This window comes from Zootoca vivipara, chromosome 2, assembly GCF_965207765.1.
Source record: "Zootoca vivipara chromosome 2, rZooViv2.hap1.1, whole genome shotgun sequence".
NCBI lineage: Eukaryota > Metazoa > Chordata > Lepidosauria > Squamata > Lacertidae > Zootoca > Zootoca vivipara.
This window is the reverse complement of record NC_142584.1, coordinates 69,717,521-69,741,830: the sequence shown is the minus strand read 5'-3', so window position 1 is coordinate 69,741,830 and position 24,310 is coordinate 69,717,521. Positions and strand designations below refer to the sequence as shown.

The 24,310-nt window shown below is 42.3% G+C and overlaps 1 protein-coding gene across 1 annotated transcript in view; it reads left to right on the top strand.

Annotated features, from left to right (window-relative positions):
- Nucleotides 1-24,310, top strand: part of CACNA2D2 (calcium voltage-gated channel auxiliary subunit alpha2delta 2) — a 525,358-nt gene that overhangs the window by 123,037 nt on the left and 378,011 nt on the right. The window contains exon 3 of the mRNA XM_060271531.2: nt 530-646. Coding sequence (XP_060127514.1) covers nt 530-646 — 117 coding nt within the window. The remainder of the gene's footprint in view (nt 1-529; nt 647-24,310) is intronic.

Sequence of the window (24,310 nt, the reverse complement as noted above, 5' to 3'; positions counted from 1 at the left end):
TTCAGGCACAACCTCCTGTTTCAGAGAATTATTACTAGTCCCCTTTCCAACTTCAGTGCTACCCACCCCACCCCCTGCAGGTTTGTTGGTTGGTTATTGAAGGCTGCCTTAGCAATGGGATGCCAAATATCATTTCAGTTGTCTTCTCTTCCACAGTAATTCATGATGGCTCCCACTGTAGCGGTCTGAGCATCTGACAGCCATTCATTTCTTTACCTTTTTTGCCTCGTTTCTGGGACAGGGATATGGAGGATCTTTGTCTTTTCTGTCTTTCTCTCTCTCTTAATCCATGGCAAGGCACAACATTTCTAACTGTACTTGCAGGTCTTGGGCATGTGATTGCTATTTTTATGAACACTTCATACTCTATACCTCTGTAGTCCAAAACATCTGGAGGGCCGAAGTTTGGGGATGCCTGCTCTATACCGTAGCTCCTAAGATACATTTTCTTAAAACTGGTGCATATGTGTCTATATAGCTGTTTCTCAAAATACCCATTTCTCTCCCCCCCCCTAATATCTTTAAACAGATCTACGATGAAAAAAAGAGCCTGTTTGATGTAAGAGAGAATGTCCCAGAGAAAATAGTGGAAAAGGTGGCAGAGGACATTGAGAGTCTGTTGGCCAAGAAAGTCCAGGCATTGAAGGTAAGGTGACTTCTTGGAGCATTAGCCTTGATTGGTGTGTCTGGTGGAAGAGGGAGTGAGCAATATGGAACTGGTATGTATGACAACATTCCAATATTTGCATAGTATCCAGCTGATGAATCCTTTATTCAGAATGATTCAAACATATTTGTGAGTTGGGGAATTTTATGAAATTGCAAGGATAACTGCTATTCAGCCCAAGTGCCTTTTTTTGTTCTTGATAATTCTGTCATGCAAGGGGTTGCAATTAGAGATCATTTTTAACATGACTAATGAAACTCTCTTACCTGACATGTCTGAATCTCAGTTTCCTGACTACACCGAGTTCTTCAGAAAAGTGACCTTTTATTCTTCTTTGGGAGCTGTAATCCATTGTGTTCACATGCAACTCATGGGGGTGAGGGGCAGAAAGCATTCTGAGTCCTTTGATAAAGTGTACAGTTCATTCTCCTCTTGGGGTTTGGTGTACATTTTCAGTCTGACTTTCCACTGTATCACTTCCTAAATGAAGGAATAAATGTTATATTACTGCTGAAGCAAGCCAACAAGATTAAGCTATAATGATAGGTGAAGCTGACCCTTTATGTGATGATGGGCAGGTATCTGGCATTTCTACTTAAAGTTTTCTGATTAGAAATCATCACATTGAGGACTTTCGGGTTTAGCAAAGGGCTTTTATATTTATTTGGTCTTATGCATTATCCATTTCATTTCCTCTAACTGAAGCTTCTGCATATATAGTTTTCAACTTGTAAGTACAGTATCATAAAGGTGGTTTGTTATCATTATTATTGCAACTTCCATGCTGCTTTTCCACAAAATTCATGGAATTACCCAAAGCAATTCAGAAAATAGAACAGCAAGAATAAAACAGTACATATCAAAACATCAGTTTACTTTTAAAATAAATGTTTCAATGGTGATAGCAAAACAGCAAATTTCAATAGGCCATGAAACCAAAAACTGCGAACCCTCAGCAGCAAAAGTGTGTAGGGGGTGGATCAGTACTGCCAAAACAGATCAGCCAGATTCTCAAAAGCAGCAGCAGTAAGATAAAGTACATACATATTAAGTTGCAATTATGCAAAAGTGTGGTCAGCACCAATAAACTCAGCAGTGGAAGTTTTCAAAGCCCAGCAATAGCACGTGCTGCTTCCTTCCCACCCCCATATATATATATATATCAGCTGGTGTAATATTTTCACACCATTCCCTCTTTCACACCTAACATTCTTAACCACAGCCTGTATTCTGTGCACAGCAGCTGAGTTGATTGGTATGAGTTAGCCAAAGTAGGCAAAGCTTAACTGACCAGACAGTGTAAGGATTAATGATGGTGACTACTGATATTGATACCAGTAGAATTAAGACTTGTATTCCTGTCACCTCATCTGTTTTTTGTACCTAGTTTCTGGTTCTGGTTCTGGTTTGAAAGGAGACAAATACATCACATGCTCCTAATAATTACTGCAGCTGCTACTAACATTTAGTGTCAACGGTATGCCTGGCACCATGCAAGACACAGCAGTGACACCATTCTCCAAGCCAAAATGGCCCATGTTGCAACAATGACCTGTGTCAAATGGACTTTGCCTTGGTAAGTTTCCAGGCAACACTGTCCCACTCCAGAGAAAGAATGATATTAAATTACCTACCAGTTACATGGCGCTAGGAAAGTCTTTGCCAGCAACTAGTATGAGGAAAAGATAGAGAATGTTGAACCATCTCTCCTCCTTTCACCTTCTGATCCACCCAAAGAGTGCTAGGAACCTCTGATGCAATAGCATTCACAGAAACATAGAACTGTAGAATTGGAAGGGACCCCAAGCGCCCTGCAATGCAGGAATATCAACTAAAGCATCCATGACAGATCACCATTCTACAATGATTCTCTTGCCCCTAGAACTTAGGGGGGGTCAGGAGATACTTTGGGGAAGCTGGAATTTACAGTAGCTTCTGATTTCTAGGCCAGGCTTACCACATGTGAAAAGCAAACAGGCTTGTGTATCTTTAACCGCTATAGAAGCAGAAATTTTTGTGAAGGTAGCTTGTCATGCAGCATGTGGAGAAAGCTGTACCAGCCAAAATTCTCTCTTCTACGCAATTATTAACAGTACAGAAATCCTGTCTTCCTTTAGAATTGGGCACCATATATGTGAGTGAAGTACCGGTATGTAGTTTGCAAAGCTTATCTTCCAAAATGGCCCCAAGGCTTTGAGAACATCCCAGTTCAGTTTGGAATGCAAAAACCTGCTTCACCTTGGGAGAGTCCCAAATCTCTTTGAATGTGCCCAACTTGGCTCAGAATTCATTTGAACTAAATGCACACCCCTAGTTGTTATAGCCATACTTTACTTCCAACACAGCAGCACAGCAGGTTGCTAAGGAATGCAACTGATTGAGTTTTTCTTAGATTTATAAATAAATAGCAAGGATCAGGGTCTTGTTTCTATGGCACTGTCTCCCTCCCAAGCAAGAATATATCTTGACCTCAGACTCATTCTGTTTATTATATCCATGACTCATAAAAAAATAGAATTATATTAATTGAGTCAAGTTGGGATGAGGAACAGGAGTGAATGCGGGTCAGGTAGTTTTGGCAAAGCTCTTGGGACATCTGTCTGTTTCACCTCATCCAATGCAAGCATTCTTCACTCTTTTCCATTGTGGTAGGAACTGGAGTTGTGGGGTAAGCAGAAACAGCCAAAACAGGAGCTGTACTCCAAATTTGTTGAAGATTCAGTGCATTCAAGTCCAGAGTGTGTCCAGATTAAAAGTATTTTAATGACTGATTTTTTAATGTTTTAGCAGTACTTCTGCAAGCCACCTTGAGCCTAGTCAGGGGGAAAGGAAGGGTATAAATAATTTATTAGTAGTACAGTAATAGGATAGGATAGGATAGGATAGGATAGGATAGGATAGGATAGGATAGGATAGGATAGGATAGGATAAGCTGCATCCTTAGAATTTTATTAATATTTACAATCTTTCCCTCTCCAGAGGATAGATTGCTTCTAGTTATACCTGAAAATGCTGGCATAACAGTGCAATGTCTACTCACAAGTAAGCCCCTGATTCCTATAGGACTTACTCCAGTGCATTCAATGTGTTGCATAAAAGTTGTGCAGAAGAATGTGGGATGGGCATTTGAAGTTCTGAATTAAATATGTGCTTGAATTTGAATATAATTCTCTCTCCCTTCCCCCATGTCTTGTTTGACAGCTGATGCTTATTAATTTTTCACGTAATGTGTTGGGCCACAGACAATTTACTTTGCCTTATGAATTCTGCATATTCCATAGTTTACTGGAGGTTATGCCTTGAAGTGTACAATTCCTGTTCTGTGACCTGAATAAAGACTGCTGTCTAAGTTGATGTTTTTTATCACAGGCTTCATCTTGTCCAGTAATATGAGATAGAGGAATTTGGGATTGCAGAGAGGGGCAATAACAAAAAGGCCCCAAGGTGTTTTGTGCTCTCTTCAAGACTCCCGCTCTGTCCTTAATCCAGTTTGGCAGCTGAGCAAAGTCACTCTGGCTTTATCTGTTTAAAGCAGAACCTCTGGTACAACTCCCTCTATAGTGGGAGCTCAGCTCTGAGTTTGGATTCTCTTTCCCTCTTGCACTGTGGTTCAAGAGAAGGTGAAGTCTGACTCTCACATTTTCCCAATAACAAAGTATCTAGGAAAACGTGATATCCCAGAAAGAAATGGGAGAAGATGCCTGAATCTTAAGCAACCAGTTAGTAATCCTTGTGCCTGTACTGACCAATCGCAGGAAAGTTCTTAAACCATCAAAATTGGTAGTCTGTTTCTGCTTCCTGTATGTATGCTTTGGGTGCAGTTGAAGAATGTTTGGGACATTGTTCAGTCCAGGAGTTCTTATGTGGTCAGCTCAGGATTCTCTTTGTGGCAAAAACAACCAAGTTAAAGTGCATGAATTGTTACCCCATCAAAATGGATGTTGTAACTGGAGCACTCTGAGATGCAATTTCACACTTCAGCAAGAGGTAAATGTGTTGTCTTAAAAGCATCCTTGCTTTGTTTTTAAAATGCAGGAAGTGTGTGAGGTTATATTTGGAGTGCAGTTTTAGGAGGAATCTTGTTTTTACCTCATATTTACATCGACTGTGACTCTGAATAGCTTACTTAATCATGCTGTGCCTCGGCATTGTGTTGGCAGTAGTTGTCTAGATTATGGTATGGAGAAGGATGAGTGCGAACAGCAGAAATAAAAAGCATCTATACCTTTACCTTCTGTTGGAGGGGGGGTTGGAGTTTATGAGTATGTGTGTTCGTAAGGTGGAGAAGGGAGGGTGATATGTCTTGAACCTGAACTTATTTCTATGTTTCTAGTCTGCCAACACCAAATGCTCAAAGCTTGGCCAGTTTATGCAAGCATTAGAATCAAGTTGTGCAGTTTTTTGTTTTCGTTTTAGGACTATACATAGGCTGGGTACAGAGGGCAGCATGTATGGATGCTCTCCCTCAAAGAAAAGCTCCCTGAGCATAGAAAAATGAAATGTCAAGAACAAGGCTAGATATCCAACCTTCCTACCTGTTGTAGTTAGGGGTGGATCTGCTAGTTTTGTTTTGCGTGACCAGGCGGCGACAGCCCCAGCCCCCAGGAATCATAAGGAATCATAAAGACTCTGACAATGTTATATGGAATTAAAATTAGGCCACAACTTTATTAAACTTCTGAATGTAGGAAGACCTTGGTTTAGGCCTTGGGAGTGTAATCCCTCCCAGCCCCCCAGACGGGGGGAATTGGGGCTCATCAAGGTAAATGGGATATGGGGGTGCTCTGCGAGACATAAGTGTAGCAGGCAGCCAGGCCCATATCCCTGCACACAGGGTAGTTCACTGACAACCTTTCAGGGTACGTCCAGTTTCACCCATATATATATATAACCCCTTTAAGAGGAGGACCCTGGAATCACCACCGCATCCAGCCTTCTTACCTGATGTAGTTAGGGATGGATCTGTTAGTTTTGTTTTATTTCAGTTTCTTACTTTTCCCCCAAACCAAATTTCTCCACCAGCAGAAATCTGCTGTCTCTTCAGTCTGTTTTAGTTCAGTTGGAAGTTAACAATCTCAAGCTCAACTGTTGCTTATCTTGTGCATTTAGTGTGGGCAGGTGCATCCTTTTAACAGCACTTATAATTGTATTATTTTCCTTACATGTATTAAGTGACGTCGTTCTCAGTCCTTCAACTCTCTGACAGGAAGTTGTTTTTAATGCCATGAAAAAACTGACGTGGCACAGAATAGGACTTGGCTCGCTTTTAAGAGTGTCTTGTGGCCCTATCATGGTTAGCAGCTAAGAATAGTCTGACTCATTACAGAGATGGTTGTGCTGCTGAATTGGAGGTGAAAGCCTGCTCCAAGCTGGTGTGGGTAGCTTGGTGTTGTACTTTTCAAATGTAATTTGCTGAGGTTTTGTTTTGCTTATATTCTGGAGGAGTAAGATAGAGAGGCTGTGCGGTAGCAGGGTTCTAATCTAAGTTACTTGCCAGGGCCGTCTTAAGCCACCGTGGTTCAGAGATCCCTCTGGCGCCCCCCCCCCCTTTCCCAGCCGAAAAGTTGGAGCCATGCGCTGTCCTGGGTTGGACTAGATGATCCTCAGGATCTGAGCCAACTCTACAATTATATGACCACTCCTCGTCTAGTGCTCACTTTATCACTGTGTAGGCAATATAAACCACCCGTTTTTAAATCTTTACAAGGCATTCCTTTTTCGGGTTAGGTCTTAAGCAGCACAACCTTAAGCATGTTGATGTAACTTGTTGTTTTTCCCCTTTGCCCTGACTTACTCGTCTCCTGCAACAGGGCCGGGTAGCTCCACTGTGCTTGCACATTTTTTCCCATGCGGGCAGTGGTGCACAAACTCCCCTCCGCCCTCTACTCGAGCGGCAGTAGCGAGTCACTTTTGTTTTTCTCGGGACTTCCTCGCCGTTGGGCTGGGCAGCATGGTATCTGCGGGGCATGGAGGGCGCAGCAGCTACACTTACATGGAAGGCGCAGCAGCGGGAGGCACCAACTCGCTCTAGTAGGAAAGACGGGCCTGCTACTCACTCAAATTAAACCCAACCTAAGTTATTTGCACTGTGTCTTTGCACCTTTTAAGATACATAGAGAAGCTGTACAAGAAGAAGTAATCTACAAGAGCCTGTATAGTGGTTAGTGTGTCCAGCTAGGACTGGGAAGACCCAGGTTCAAATCCTCACTCATCCATGAAGTTGATTAGGTGACTTTGGGCCAGTCATTCTGAGCTCTGTCTCACAGAACTGTTTTGCAAATAAAAGGTGTGAACCATGTTCACTGCCTTGAACTAAAATTCAGGTTATGGATAAAACAAATATGTTTTTCAGTTTTTCCACACTTGAGGGCCAACTGGTTTTGCACATCATATAGAATGTGAGAGGCAGCAAAGTACAGCTAAATAGGTCAGACACAAATACAGATAACTGGAAGCACTGGAAGTGACTTTTTTTCAAAATTACATAGGAGGCCAGTGGCAGGCTTAGGCGAAAACTCTAGCTTTCAGAATTATGCCATAGAATTTTAGACCATGTATAAGATTCAGATGGAGTAGCAAAAAAGAAAAAAACACACCACATTTCTCCTGAAACTTAGGAGGCAGAGATTCTATTGACACAATATACAGATGCAGTCTCTGGCAGCACATAAGCCTACCCAACAATAGAAATGGAAATTAGTCTCTTCTGCTGAGCACTTGTCTTAAAAACCCACACAGCCTAAATTGGAGAAAAACAACATTTAAAGGTATAATCTCCTTGTTTTGTTAATTAATAGTGACAATTCATCCCTTTTCCCACTTCTTCTTTAATTGCTGCTTGGTTGTTGTTTTTTGTTTTAATTATATTTTTAATTTACTCCTAATCAAATCCTAGCTTGTTGTCTCTCTGTGTGTGTTTATTTAATTATTTTGTTAGCGTATGTGTGCAAGTGTGTGTGGCTGCATACTTCCCTCTGTTTTCTCCAAATCGTTTCCCTCCCACTCTTCCCAACCTGGACCAGATCCAGTAATCCAATTTGAATCCAATCTCTGAGGTCTGGAATTCTAATTTACAGATTGCAGAGTGGGAGTTGAACAATGCAAACACTAAGACAGGAGTTTATTGTCTAATCTAATCAGGGGCAATCAGATGTTTGTAACAAGTCTATCAAAGCAGCATTGGGCCCTTTCACTGAACAGTGTAACCAGTCCTCTAATAATACTAAAGTGACTTAGGGTTTCATGCACTTTCATACAGATTAGCATGTGTATTTTCCTTTCTTTTTCAGGGCAGTCTTGACAAAAGCCCAGCCCACTTTGCTTTTAGAATGTTGTAAGTGGCTTCATGCTCTGTGAGGGTTTATCAACATGCTTGGGGTTTGGGAATGATTCCTGCAGTGTGTGTGTGTGTGTGTGTGTGTGTGTGTGTGTGTGTGTAGGTAACAAAATAAAATTTTCTTCCAGTAGCACCTTAGAGACCAACTAAGTTTGTTATTGGTATGAGCTTTCGTGTGCATGCACACTTCTTAAGATATCTGAAGAAGTGTATCTGAAGAAGTGTGCATGCACACGAAAGCTCATACCAATAACAAACTTAGTTGGTCTCTAAGGTGCTACTGGAAGGAATTTTTTAAATTTTGTTTCGACTACGGCAGACCAACATGGCCCATGTGTATATGTGCATTATATTTATTTATTTTGTTAAGAAAACATTAGTAATTAAATTATTGTGTGGAATTCAACGTCATGCTAAGGAGAACAGTCTGTCAGTGCAAGTTCTTCTGCTTTCCCCATGGAATGATACTCACTCTCCTCCCCTGCATGATATTCTGGGGGTTCTCCCAATCATCCAGAGTGGATTGGGGGGAGGTGTGGGGGGTCACACAGGAAGGAGAGAAGGATGAAAGTCTGCTGCACTAGCAGAAGTCCTTGCACTGGCTTCCATCAGCAGAATGAGTTACAGTGGTACCCCGGTTTACAAACACAATTGGTTCCAGAAGTCTGTATCTGAGGCGTACTTAACCTGAAGCGAACTTTCCCATTGAAAGTAATGGAAAGTGGATTAATCCATTCCAGACGGGTCCGTGGAGTACTCAACCTGAAGCGTACTTAACCCGAGGTATGAATGTCATTGGTTCTGGAAGTCCGTACTTAACTTGAAGCGAATTTTCCCATTGAAAGTAATGGAAAGTGGATTAATCCATTCCAGACGGGTCTGTGGAGTACTCAACCTGAAGCGTACTTAACCCGAGGTATGAGTGCAATTGGTTCCGGAAGTCCGTACTTAACCTGAAGGCGTACTTAACCTGAAGCGAACTTTCCCATTGAAAGTAATGGAAAGTGGATTAATCCATTCCAGGCGGTCCGTGGAGTACTTAAACTGAAAATACTCAAACCGAGGCGTACTTAAACCGAGGTATGACTGTAGTTGAATCCAGCCCATTACATTTAAATGTATTCCTTCATAAACAAAAAGAAGGCGGTGTGTGTGTGTGAAATAAAATTACAGTACAATTTAGAATAGAATGGCATCCATTAGGTGAATGGCAAAATAAGCTTAAAAGAAAACATCTTGTTATTTAGTGCCTTGGAAAGACCTCAGAAAATTGATTACTTTTCAGTAACTGCTTCCCAGCCACACTCCTTCCTTCCTTCCTTCCTTCCTTCCTTCCTTCCTTCCTTCCTTCCTTCCTTCCTTCCTTCCTTCCTTCTTTCCTTCCTTCGTGATTCAAAACACTAGGTGGATGGGAAATTTCATTTCTCCAGCAGTCATAAATAAAGGTGCCTTGCAACTGATGTCCCTGGATGTCTGGGCAAAGAGGGAGATCGGAGTTCAGATCCTCTACAACAGTTTCATAGTAATTGCACATTTCCTGCACAGTAATCCAGAAAGGCAAACGGCTAAAAGGTTCTATACTCTCCATCCCTTGGATCTCAATTCTTCTTCCTACACCGTTAGTGCCCTTTTTTTCTGGGTCAGTGCCCCTTTTGCCCAAATGGACCAGCCCACACAGTTCCCAGGCTCTCTTCTGTGCCCCACTTCCTATGCAACAGGATCCTCCGTTGCTTCAGGATGGAGAGCAAATGCACAGGTATCAGGGAATCTTGTTGAACTATCAGGCTAAGCCAGGCTTCCCCAACCTCGGCCCTCCAGATGTTTTTGGCCTACAACTCCCATGATCCGTACCTAGCAGGACCAGTGGTCAGGGATGACGGGAATTGTAGTCTAAAACATCTGGAGGGCCGAGGTTGAGGAAGCCTGGGCTAAGCAGCTGGTTTGGCCCTTCTCCCAGTCTGTGCACACAGTGTGCTCATATTGCTGTCCCTTCCTCCATTGGAAAAGGAGGTTCCAGCAGCAGACAGTTCATCTAGGCTGGAATTTCTTTTGGGCGCAGGCAACAACCAGGAGTTGACTCCTTGCTGCTACTGTTCCTACTTGAAGGAAACTTCTGATGCCAAGGGGGTCTACAGAAGCATATGAAGTCTAGAGCAGTCTTTCTCAACCTTGGGTCCCTGAATGTTGTTGGACTAGAGCTCCCATCATCCCTAGCTAGCAGGAGCAGTAGCCTGGGGTGAGGGGAGTTGTAGTCCAACACCATCCTGGGACCCAAGGTTGAGAAAGGCAGGTCTAGAATATCTGTTTTTTATGTCTGACTCTGCAATGTTCTTAGACTATTAATGGGCCCCAAACGTGCATGTAAACATGTATTTAAGAGGTTGACGTGCTTGCTGAGCATAGACTTCTGCAATTCTACCTCTATGTACAGTCTTAGATTACTAGGTCTACTAGGTCACTAAGGATGCATTTCAGTTTCAGCCCTGGAGAGTAGAGTTGAAGCCATTACCCTCCTAAGGAGACACCTGATAAATATTTGAAAGATATTCCTCACTATACATATTTGACTATGAGCCCTAAGATACTATTCAGTAAGGAAAGATGTTGCTGGGGAATAAATAAGTAAATATATAGTGTCTAGGGTGTGTGTGTTCTGTTTTGCTATGGGCAACATTAAACTTCTATATTAAACTTCTATATATCTTTATATCTATATATCTTTCAACAGTCTCTTTCTACACCTAGGAGTATGTTTAGGAGCTGAACTACCCATTAAGGAAATACTCTGCTCACTGCTTTTCCTAGTGAGTAGAATCAAGTGTGTGTTCATCAACAAAATCCTGCTTCCCTATACAGTCATACCTCAGGTTACAGACGCTTCAGGTTGCGTCAGGTTGCGTCCTGCGCCGAACCCGGAAGTACTCAAACAGATTACTTCCGGGTTTCAGCATTCGCACATGCGCACAAGCACTAAATCGCACTTTGCGCATGTGCAGAAGCACCGAATTGCGACCTTTGCATGCGCAGATGCAGTGCCGCGGGTTGCGAATGCTGTGGGTTGCAAACGTACCTCCTGCACGGATCACGTTCACAACATAAGCATCCACTGTATGGATTAAAGGCCTAATTTAGCAAATTAAATGTAGGCTATAGACTGGAGGTGGGCAAATATTGCCCCCATCTTCAAAAAGAGGGGAAAGGAAGACCCAGGTAACACCCAACTGATGAACTTGACATCAATACCAGGGAAGGTCCTATAACAATAATTGAACAGTTGGTCTGTGAGCATTTAGAAAAGGATGCTAGGTTGGGGCTTGGCGTGCCGCTGCCCTTGCCGGCTCCCGCTGGGTCGGGGCGCGGCGCGGCGCGCACTGCGACTCTCGCCAGGTCCCGCTAGGTCGGGGCTCGGCACAGCGCGTGCTGCAGCTTTTGCCGGCTCCCGCTCGGTCTGAGCTCCACGTGGCGGTTCCGGCAAGGACAGGCATCTTCCTTTTACTCTTCGTTACAGAAGCACCATCCAGACCTGCTCCCACCACTACCCCAGTACGGCTTATTTTTGGGGTATGTCTTATATTTTGTTGCTTCAAGAAAATCGTGCCATGGCTTATTTTATAGGCACGTCTTATTTTGGGAGAAACATGGTATCTAAAGGACTGTAACATGGAAGATGGAGCAAGCTTGTTTTCTCCTGCTCTGGAGGGTAGAACTCAAACCAATGGCTGCGAGCTACAAGAAAGGAGATTCCAACTAAACATCTGGAAAAACTTTCTGACAGTAAGAGCTATTTGGCAGAGGAACAGACTCCCTCTGGGGGTGGTGGACTCTCCTTTCTTGGAGATTTTTAAGCAGAGTTTGGGTGCCCATCTGTTCTCTGAGATTCCTGCATTGAAGAGGGTCAGACTAGATGGGTCCCTTCCAACTCTAAGATTCTATGATTCTATAATTCTAGGCACATATTGAGTCAGTTCACACATAGAGTAATGCTAAACCAGGGATTCCACATTCTTGTGCCAAACCATGACAATGCTAATGTTCATGAGCTGGACTGAGCCCAAGAGATATTCGGACCTGCATTTTCTCTTTTCCCCTCTTCCCCAACAGCTAGGGAAATGACTTTGCCAGTGTTTATGGCAGGTTGTCATGTCATTTGAATTAGGGACTAGTATTTATAACAAACTCTGGTTAGTTTAAGAAACCAACTTCGAAATCCATAGCTTAAGGTTTGCTTGTTTTGAAATTGACAATTTGTTAAAACCACAGTCCCTGGTCAGAGCCACGTAAGAAGCTGACATTCAAGGAAGCTGAAAGCAAATGTCAGTTTTACAGTGGGAAGAGAGGGGAAAGGTGGAGTGTGTCCCTCTGTCAGACTCATGCATGTAGCACAAACTATGGTTTAGCATTACAAATTACTGTGACCATAGTTGCTCTCCTGTTTTGTCTTGTATTTCCCTAAATGAACAAGCTAGCTATTCCTAATGCCAGCAACTACTAACAGAAAACCTCCTCACTACTCCAGTGGAAGTCACACATGTACTTCCCTATTATGGGTTTTTTAATGCTTTCTCCAGTATAATATGTTGGCTGCCCTGTTAGGAAGAGTACATAAATGAAGAGACAGTGGTTCTGACCTGCTCTTGCTATTTCCATGTTTCTTTTGTGGTTTCCTCCTCTCAGAGTTCCAGTTTAGTTATTCTGCTCTATTTCTCCATCCATACCCTGCTTCCTTATTTGTTGCAGGGTGACCTCTGTGGTTCAGCACTTTGCTGTGCTACTAACGGATCTTGAATCTTGCATTTGATACACATTGACAGGCATTGCACAAAGCAATACATTTGCAATCACCCATCATTGCTTAATTGCATATAGAGGTTTTGTGTTCCACAGGTCTCAATTAGTTGAAAGGTACATTAGAACCACAACTGTTTTTTTGTTTAAACTAGGGAACTTGTTTTCATTTATGGTAAATCTTTTTAATTGCTCTAGCCTTAAAGCTCATACACTTTATTGAAATTGCTGTTTTTCCTTGATGCAGTGGCATGAAGAGCCCTTTGTAAGCTATGGAGTTGCTAAGTTGTAGCTGTTTAAAAAAACAATGATGAGCAAGTTATCTCCCTGTTCTCAGCATGTAATGTCATCACCAACATTCATGAGCTCTCAACTCTGGGAGCTCAAATCAGGAAGAACATCTCTGAGGGGGGAGAAATTGTAAGGATCCTCACACCTAGGCAGGAGCAGATTTGGGGAGGGGGTGGGGCAAGAAGGGGGGTGAGGTACCATCATGCAAGCAGAAGTATCTGCACAAATGGGTCACGTTAGTAGAATACTGCCCTATATACTTAGCTGCCAACTATCCCGTTTTTCGCAGGAAACCCCCGGATTTTAATCAGTTTTCCACTGTTCTTCCGAATGGAGAAAAATCCCGGAAATCCCCAGGATTTCCTACCTGCCAGCGAGCCTCCATTTTGGGTGCCGCTCTTCCCATGTGTGGGCACTGGAAATCGGGCAGAGCGGCACTGGAAGTCGCTTCTATGCATTCCCAGGGGCCATCTTGGTGGTGGCCGCATGAAGATTGCCGCCGCCATGCGGCCACCACCAAGACGTCCGCCGGGCATGTGTAGAAGCGACTTCCGGTGCCGCTCTGCCTGATTTCCGGTGCCCACACATGGGAAGAGCGGCCCCGGACGTTGCTTCTACGCAACTTCCGGTGCCGCACCGCTGCTGATCCCGCATTTTTCAGTGGGAGACTTGGCAGGTATGCCTATATATTTACCGTAACCTCTGGCACCTCAGCAGATATAACAAAATGAGAAATAGCAAGAAAAGTCCCATTGTTCTTGCAAAAAGGACTTATTATTGCCTACTTCCAATCATATCTGCTATCCCCATTATCTGCCATTCGGCCTTATGCTAGGCAGACAAAGAAGACCAATTTGAGTATGCATTTATCTTAATAAAGATACTATTTAATGACCAGTAAGCATACTTTTTCTTGCATATGATGCAATCTAAAATACATGAGCCTGAAACATGATTGCATTTACCCTATTCCCACAGAAGAGCTTTTCTTTCTTCCTTTAGCAGTTGATGTCCATTAAATCTTTTGAGTGACGCTGGAACAATGTATGGAATATCTCAGTTTGGTATCTCTTAAATCTTAATAATAATAAAAAGCCCAGAGCCGACAAGAATGTAAATTGCACATACAATTGTGATAAAAAGCTGCAGATAACATTAAAGAGATTGTATCAGTTTAATGCAAGTTTAGTGCCAAACTCTGTGATCCGTTCTTTAAAGAACAATCCTTGTTAGCCGTCAGAAAGTATTTAAATTGCCTAAGCTTGCTCTACAAACCATCTGCAAATCCACAGCCCTTAGTTCAAAACATTCTTTGCTTCCTAGGGATTAGTGAAAAACCTGCTTGACTGTCATATATCACAATAATAACCTACTTTTTCTATTTATTTACTGGTTGCCTTTGAGTGCCTAACTAAAATATATCATATTTTTATGTGTATAACACGACCCCATGCATAATTTTGGGAGCCCCAAATTAAGAAAATTTTTAAAATTAAGAAAGTTGTTGAGCTTGTAAGTTCGCTGTGTTGTTGAGCAGTTTTTCGACGGTCCCCCTGCTCTAGCTGATGGAACTGGTGCTGTAACTCACCGCATACTGGCACTCACAGCATACTCTTCCTAAGCAGCCTCCTCTCCGACATTCCCTGCTACTGCCGCAGCTCCAGCCCTCACATACTTAGCGTATTAACCCATGTACAAGACGACGACCCCCAATTTATCACTAACATTTTTCAGGGGGAAATGTCATCTTATACATGGAAAAATACAGTAATTAAAAACATAATTTTAACAGAGAGGCAGCACAGCCTAGTAAATTCCAAAATGCATGAGCAAAATTACTAAGAGTGTATCTGCCAACCTGTATTGAAGATACTGCCTATAAAGTAGATTAAACCGAGAAAGGCTCTTATGTGAACATAGCATATTATACAGTATTTCTGTAACAAACCTTTTAATTCAACAGAATCTAAACAGGGGTGCCAATGTCTTTGGATCTCAAGCTTTGGGGTGCTGATTCTGGTGAATCACTTTAAATCACTGTAGATCAAGAAGGTCAGACTCTCTGTAGCATCAGCAATGAGATGCCATTTTAAAGCTGAGCAATATGTGCTGCGGGAGATATGGGGTTGTATGTCAAAACGTGTTTTTAAAAGGAAGTCACTGTGTGAGGTAAATGTAAAATGGACTGAAGGAGCAGTGATGTTGGAGGGGGGGGCTAACCCTCCCCGCCATGTTGTGTGTTTTGCACTTATTGGTCTTTTGCAATATAAACATGGGTGTTCCTCAGAAGCCAGTTGTCTCTGCAGCAGAGTACCTCATTCCTACGTTGGACCAGACCAATCAGCCACAGCCTCCCAAACCATGCCCTCTACCTAATCTCCTTTCGGTTCCCAGTTCTCCTCTACCTGTTCCTGGCTCTCATTTCCAGCCCTCCTCCTGCCAATGACTGCACCTTTTCAACCAAATGAAGGTGATGATCACATTGCTCTCTTGTCCTTATCTCATTGTGCTTTCTGCTATAAATATTAATTCCAAATATCTTGTTTTTCATGATTTTGGGGGGCTACTGAACTACAAAGGCCCGTGAATTTCTCCCCAACCTGCCTCAAAATGAGACTTAGGTTTTACAAGCCCCAACCCTTCACTCCTATTGGGATCAAATTCTGAATCACAGAGGATTTACTCCAGTGATCCTTTCCTTCTCCTCCTTCAATGGCCAGACTGATGGGGCACAGCAGGGCTATGATAGACTCCTTGATTTAAGAGGAACTAAAGCTGTAACAGTCTCTGCATTATTCTACTTTTTCAGAGGGGGTAATGGAGGGAGGTTGGGTGGGGTGGGGAATCCACTTTTACTTCTGCTGCTTCCACTGCTGCTTTATATTGCCAGTGACAAAGAAAGGGAAAAGGTATATTTTGGGCATGGGGGTAAATAAGGAACATAAATCTGGGGATTGGGGGAAGAGGATCTCCAAAAAATAGTGTGGAGACAGTGGCTTAAATCCAAACTCTTCTTCTTCTTAAGAAAAATTACTCCCTCTGCTGTAACACTAGAATTCAGGATCAGGCTGTAAAACTAAGAGTGAGTTGTAAAACTAAAAGTGAAATTCAGGATGAACAAAAGAAAGTACTTCATAAAGTGAATTATGAACATATGGAATTCACTGCTGCATTATGTGCTGATAATCACTAATTTAGGTAGCTTTAAAAGGAGATTAGAGAAATGAATGGAAGACATGTATTTTGATGACTATTAATCATGATGGGTAAATGGAACCCTCAAAGTCAGAGGTTGTGTATTGCTTAATCCATGGTGATTACTCCCAGCTAAATGTGTGCTGTATCTCTGTTGAAAGGTATTGTGCTTGTGTTGGCACTGAATTATACTGAATTTTTGTCTGTGGGGATTAAACTGTGTAACAGTTGATTCACATAATGAATTATCCCCATGCATGTGTGAGTTGGACCTTTAGAAATTGTCTGGGCAGTGTTATCCAACTTTTGCCTGGAAAAAAACCCACTATATCATTCAGAAAAATGTTGATAGAAGGGGTGAACTTTATTCTCTCATTGCATTGTAAACTTACCGGGGTCTGGATATGTATGTGTTTAATTCAAGAACAATGGAACATGTAAAAATTAGTAAGACCACTCAAAGTCATCTGTACCTTGAATTCTCCATTTAATTGTAACCCACCCCCAAAAAAATACCTTCCCTCTGCCCTGAAAATCTAAATTCAACCATAATAAACCCTTTCTAAGTGTGCTTTATTCTGTATATATCCAGCAATTGTAAAACCTGAACCATAACACTATTCCTGCTAATTGTATCACTTCAGATTTATTTCTTGGCAACATTATCACTAGCCTCAGGCACCACCACAATCATCAGGAAACACGGAATGAGTATAACTCCTTTGCTGTTTCTATTAAACCTGAGCTAAGCGTCTGGTCCTGTTTTGATGAGAGCCAAGACTGATGAGCCTTTGTGGCTTGCAGAATACTCCCTTCAGGGATTCTCGCTTCGATAAAGCTATGTACAGATGGAAGTATCATTAGCTGAATGTGTCTGGATTTGTGAGCGGAGGAGAAGAGATTATTTTTGAGTGTCTATCCTTTTAACTTGTTCAGTCAGTTCCTGGCCTCACCTTTCCACACTTTCCTTTTGCAAAACCGGTTGTGCAGTTCACTCACTTGTGCACATGTCAGATGTTGCAAAGTAAGAGGTAGTCTAGCTGGAAGTCTTGGGAGCTGATAAATGGAACTGCTTTTGCTCAAAGCCAGAGATGATGTTTCAACTGTGACGAGTTTGCCACTTTGCAGGAATATCATTAGTATTGACAAGTTGTGGAAGCTGCTAACTTGACTGTTGAGCCTGAACTCAATATATATTCAGTGTAGGGATCATTTCAGGTTGAACTGGACTGAAGCAGAATGGCAAGATGTGTGCATGTGTAATGAACAACCTTTTGTTCGTTTGATCCATTTCTGCCTTGGCAGTTGGTGTCCAACAAAGAGAAGTTACAATAGTGATTATCTTTGTTGTCTTCATCCCCCTTGAAGAGTGCATTGTACCTGGCAGCTTATAGGCTGTTGGAAGGAAGGAAGGAAGGAAGGAAGGAAGGAAAAAGGGAAGGAAAAAGGGAAGGAAAAAACACCATACCCCCCTTCCCCCCGGAATTAAGAATAGCAATTCCCCTACTGTCTCTTCTTACTTCAATCAGGCACACCTAGACTAGGGTGCCAACTCTAAGCCCTGGTCCCAATGAATAATAATAAATAAGACATGCTGTAAGAGTCAAGTTACAGGTAGGTAGTCGTGTTGGTCTGCCGTAGTCGAAACAAAATAAAAAAATTCCTTCCAGTAGCACCTTAGAGACCAACTAAGTTTGTTATTGGTACGAGCTTTTGTGGGTATCTGAAGAAGTGTGCATGCACACGAAAGCTCATACCAATAACAAACTTAGTTGGTCTCTAAGGATTTTTTTAAATTTTGTAAGAGTCAAGAGAGGAGACATTGTCCAGAGTTTCACCATTTATTAAGTTTCTTTTCTGCTGCCCCTTCTTCCTCCGCATGACCCACCCTCCCCTCCCTCCCATATCACTGTCTGCTTGCCCCCATATTTTCTTCAAGTTGGCACCCCTGCATCTAGATAATGTCACACACACACACACAGCATGCAAAAACCCCAAAGCTAATCTGGTTTCAACTTCAGTATAGTAGTAAATCATAACTTGTTATTACAAGTGACCATGACCTGGAGGTATATAGGGACTATTATGCCCTTTGGGAGCCCTTCAGATGCCACATGACTGGTTCTCATTGGTTTCATCCATACCAAAGTGCTTGTGATCAGGTGCTTATTGATTCCGCGGGACCTTCCCTATAGAGTGCCCAACTGATCTATCTTAGGGTTGTAATTTTCCAGACAGAGACAGGATTTGGCCATCAGAAACAGTGTCTGGGTGAAAGCCACTGAAATGTTTGGGAAAATCCAGACGTATGGCATTGGCAACCCATGTCAAACTTCCTTAAAAGTAACTCAAAAACTCTTTTTTGTAGCTCAAAAGCTCTTTTTTTTTTGAACATACTTTTTATTAATTTTACAAAATACAAAAAAGCAAAAAAAAAAGGTACATACTTAAACCCCTTTTCCACCTCCTTCCTACCCACCCACATGGGTCCTCCCCTGCCACAGAAGTATCCCATGTATGTGAACAGTCAGAGATGGTCCATTTTATGCTTGGGTTTCTGTCCTCCCCCCCCTCCCCTGACCCCAAAGCCCCCCCCTGCCACCAGGGAGCTCCAGCAAACCAGGGCAGTACGCAGGAGGACATCCATCCAACCATCTATTGTCATACCCAAAAAAAAAAAGAGAGAAAAATAGAAATAGGAAAAAAGGGGGGAAAAAAAGGAAAGGGCGAAAAAAGAAAAAAGAAAAAACAATACAAAACAAAAAAATTTTCTTGCATTCATAGTTGTAAAACCATATTTTGTGGGCTTCCCCTCCCCCCCCCTTCCCCGGTTTTCATCCCTTTTTTATCATCTGCAACAGTTTCTTACTTTATAAAAATACACCTTTGCATCTTATACAACTTATAAATCAATTGTTAACATTTTCATCTAATATTCAAATCACTGAGAAATCAAACTCCCATTTTCTCTTCCCGTGCCTAATTTTTTGTTTTTTCTCCCTCTATAAGCCTCCATATTTTCACATTTTCCAAAATCCATTCACTTTTAAAACTATAACTATTCTCAATTTAACCTTACATCCCCGATTGCCGGCTTCCCCCCCCAATCCAGCAAATTCCAAAATCAGCAGACCAGTTATAAACCTGTTAATCCATCCTTAATCACAACATCACTTTCCCTTCACCCCACCCCCTGTTTACAGTCTTTTGTCATCCAGGCCACCATACAGGACCCCTGAATTTCTTCTCTTCTCTGCATATTTTTTCCTTCTTCCCTGTGGGCGTTCTGGAGTTCCAATGATACCAATCGTGCCCCCCTCAAAAGCAGGGCACTCCATCCAACTTTTTGTAGAGTAGAGTCATCATTTTTTTCGTGGTGTGCTTCATTTTGTGTTGAATCATCACAATCCTCATCTTCTTCTTTTCCTTCCCCATCATTGTCATTCTCACATTCATCTTTTTCAGTGTCAAAAGCTTCATCTCCTAAAAAATCATATTCCGCCATCACCTCCTGGAATTTTTCCTGTAACTCTTGCCGTCGTGTCTCCTCTTGACATAACTCTATTCTTGTTTCCCACATTAAGGTCAAAACAGACCGCTGGAACTCAGGGGAACACTTTTTTGTTGACATATTTCAGTCCTGCCAAGGTCAAAACTTGTCACGTGGGGTGGAATATGATCACAGTTTATTTTTCGACTCCATTTTAACAAGCTGGCTGCATTCTTCAAGTCTTATTGACAATAAAGTTCGAACTCACATTTCACAAACACTTAAGCCAAAAAAGAAATTCCACAAAGTCCAGAAATACAAAGTGAAGTAAAATTTGACTTATAAATCCTGACAACTCACTGGGTTGTCTGGGCTGCCGGCTCCCGAGTGGAAAGGTTTTTTTCTTAGGCTGTACCTCTTATTGCAGGGCAGTCATAAACCGCAGTCTCTCTCCCCTTTTCACCCTGCATCAAAGGGGAGATTCTCTTTGATGCCTTTGAGGGATCCTTTGAATTGTAAATCTTCTGTTTATGGCTTCGGGTTTCTATTTACTGTCTCTTTTGTTGCCGTGGGGGGGGGGGGTGGCTTCCTCTTTTCTCCCCTCTCTCCCAGATCCAAATTGTTTTATAATAATCCAAATCATGAGGTTACTTACAGTCTTTTCCAATCATTTTATTTTCGGAAGAATCCAGCGCTCTCCGCCTTCGGCTTGAAGCTTCTCCCTGCTAGAATAACGTTGCCGCTCAAAATGGCCCCCGCGACTTCTACCCTCCTCGCTCCGGAGCTCTTATTAGAGCTAGCCGAAGAGTTGGGGAGTCCGGATTGGGTCTGTGCCGAGCAAATTGCCCTCGGGACGCCCTTCCCGAGGTTCTAAGGGGCGCAGCGTCGCTCTCGCTGCCCTCCCCACTCCTAGCAGAGACGGGCCGTCTCGGAGACGAGACGAAGCCCCGCCGATCGACGCTGGCGCTGAACCCGGAAGCCTCAAAAGCTCTTTTTTTGGGCACAACTGAAACAAGGCTCAACAACTTTGCCCAACAAAAAGCTCAACAACTTATTTTGTGTCTGGATTTTCTAAAATATGGCAACCCTAATCTATCTTGTTCCCCATTCCTCCTCTGTGCGCAGATACGACTGGCTGCTGGCTAACATTATGTTATGAATCCAGGATCACAAATAATTGATTATAAATGTCCATTTGTCCATTAACAAAGCAAGACATGTAGTTTAATAAACATAATCTACTGGGATGTGTTCATTATATTTATTTATATAAAAAATATCTGCCCCATCTTTTTAGTGCCCACACACACTACTCAGGACGGCTTACATCAATTTAAAATCTCTATACAATAAAAAAAAGATATGAATATACAAAGAATAGAACAAACACATAAAACACCCTTCATTTAAATATCATTTAAAAGCCACAATGGCAGCAATCACAGGTTTAAAAAAACCAACCTATGGTTTGTTTTAGTAGTCATAACCCTGCTGGAATGAAAATGTTTTTACTAGCCAGTGAAAAAAAATTCAGAAAAGGGGGGCATCTGCACTTCACAGCACAGGGTATTCCACAGTATTGGTGCAGCTACTGAGAAGCCTCAATTGCTTGTAGTCATCACTTGGGACTGACACATTATAAAATATTTAGCTAAGTCTAGTGACAAAAGGGTCTAACATTTGCACCAAGATATAGAGAGAATTGGGAACTGACCTATCAGTCAATGGTTCCTGCCAGAATCCATAAAAATAGCTGAGTTGCTATTGATTTTACTATCTATGGTTATTTTATTTATTTTTAAACCCCTCTCTGATGACTGTGAAAAAGCACAGACAGTGGGATGGACATGCCAAGAAGCTCGACTGATTGATCAATAAATTATATGCAGACCAAAGGTACTTATGCTTAAGCAGTGCTGAATCTCCTTGTGATTTCAGCAACATACCAAGAGCAGAAATATACTGATAATTATTTAAATTAGACTCAGATCCTTGAATTCTCTCCCCCCCCCCAAGTAGCAGCATTTCAGTACTTGTCCAGATGAGTGGTAATTTTCTCAAATGGAAAGGTTTATTAAACATGCCAGGCAGTGCTTTAGTAATATTTAGAACACCAATTAACTTTATTACAGTTTTCAACAAAAGATGCTTCAACAAGGGTGCTCAGGTCAGATCAGAAGGGCTGATTCACCTTTTCCCCACCCTCTTGGAGGTTTCAGGCTATAGTTACCTCCTTTTAAACTCTATTCACTCTCCTCCTGACAATGCCAGCTTGGGCAGTGGTGAAGGCCTCAACATTGCTAGGGGATGGGCAATGATGGCCTCTAACCTGCTGCTGCTGCTGCTAAGAAGGAGGGTTAGGCATCGCTGCATGCTCATTTGCCTTCCCTCTGTCTCTGCATGTTTGGGAAAGGGGGTATTTAGTCAAGGAGGTGACACTACCTTGTTCCTCTGGATGGCAGATCGAACAATTAGAACGAGGAGGTGCTGCCATAGGTAGTTGTAGTACACAGAAAGGGTGGAACAGAGAGGGACTCAAAGGAGGATATTTTGCCAGCCTCCACACCCCTTTCCCCAGTCCCCAAAAAAGAACCCCCACAACTTCTCCCCACTGGGTGGCAATGGCGGGTGGATCTACATTGTGGCAACAGTGGAGTGGACAAGGAGAAGTGGTTGGTTTGCCTGCCTCTTTTCTTTCTCAAGTTGCGACCTACAGTCCATGCCATCACAGAGTTTTCCCCACATTGTGCAGTATTGCTGTATGCCATATGCCTGCTACATATGGATGGCCCTGCATAGTTTGTCATAGTCCTGCCCTGACAGATGATTTCTGTCATTGGGTAGGAGAGGGTGGTGGAGACAAAAGATCACAGCTGCCCTTCCATATTATGCATCATGCACAAACATTTAGCGATCGTGGTCTTGTAAACCAAAAACAAACCTTTAGTCCAGATGACTCTGTGCAGAAGTGATGCTGTGTTGTTGTTTTTTGTTGTTTTTTTTGCATTGTGACAAATGGTTGCAAATGTAAACATGGCTGCTGACATTGTTTCAAGGCATGAACATCTCTGATGCTATTGATTTCACATTGTGCAGTCCCATGGCTGTTTATTGTGTCTGTCAGTTATTTGAAAGAAATATGGAATTTTCAGAATAGGAAGCATGAAGCAAAAAAGAGAGAAAAACATAGCACCTTATTGTGGATAAGGCTTGTGCTGCATTGTGGCAGCAGGGACTGTTGTATGCAAGCTATAGTGTGATTACAACTTGAACTTGTGATATATGGGTAGATTCTCATCATTCCATTCAGTCATTATTTCATGTAAAGTGTGCAAATCGGCCTTTTAATGGTCTGGGTTTCCAATATTCCATTTTTTTTAGGACAGGCATAATGGCATCCGAAGACTTTTATTTTGACCCCACTTCTGCCATGTAACTTCTTGATGGATGCTGAAAATGATAGGAAAAGCAAAAGGACTGATTGAATGCATTATTGCAGAAGGCTGCTAGCTAATTTACTTAATCCTCAGCACTGAGGAAACTAAAGTGCCTTCTCTCATCATACTGCAGCTGCAATTTATATTGGAAGAGAAAGTGGGTGAGTGCACACGAGAGGAAGAGGCAGACTTGATTTTTGTGCAGCTTGATTCACCGCACATCCTGCCCCTCCAAAACTCACCTTCTCTCCCTTTGGGTTTATGCTTTAAAATGTTTTCTTCTTGCTTGTGATTCTGTTCTTCCCACGGCAAATGAGACAGTATGTGCGCTGCAGGTTTATTTCTCACAACAGGAAAACTACAAGGAATAGTAATAATAAAACGACTCCTCCTATTACTAGGTAACATTTTACTTCAAGGGGAAATCTCCATAATGAAAAGCTGCAATACAGTATCTGCTCTCCTTCTTTTGGTATTCTTAACAGGATTAGCAGAATTAAAACCTGCACTTTAAAAGGGCCCCAAGATATTTGCAAGCAATGAATTGAAAACAACACTTTTTGTTGTTGTTGAAGAGTTGAAGTTATTCGTTCTTCTTGCAGAGTCTTACTGTGCAGACTGAAGACCCACAATTTAAATGTCTGATGCATGGAAATATGGCATGCAGTTATTTCCAGCTGGAATATCCTGTGCAGTTCCACATAAACTAGCTTTCTCTACATTATTCAGTAATAATGCTTTCTTTAATAGTAGCACAGTGTTGTGGAACGGGACTGGCCCACTGCCATGGCATCTGTATCACAGAGTCTCCCCGTTGGAGGGAGATGTATCAGCCGTCTCCCTCCAGCTAGAAAAGTTTGAATCTGGCCCACCTGCAAGATTGACCAATAGCAGGTGGGCTAAGGGGTGGGCTCACTCTGTAGGACAGACCTGACCAAGTCTCCTTGAGGACTTCAGTTAGGTTCACTCCCTAGGGATAAAAGCAGGCCCACCTTTCAACTGGCATTGCAAACCATTTTTCCTGTGCAATTCAGCAAAGGTTTACTTCCTCTACCTTTTTAATCCTGTTGCACTCTCTTTTGTCTGTCTGCCTGCTTGCATGCACCCAT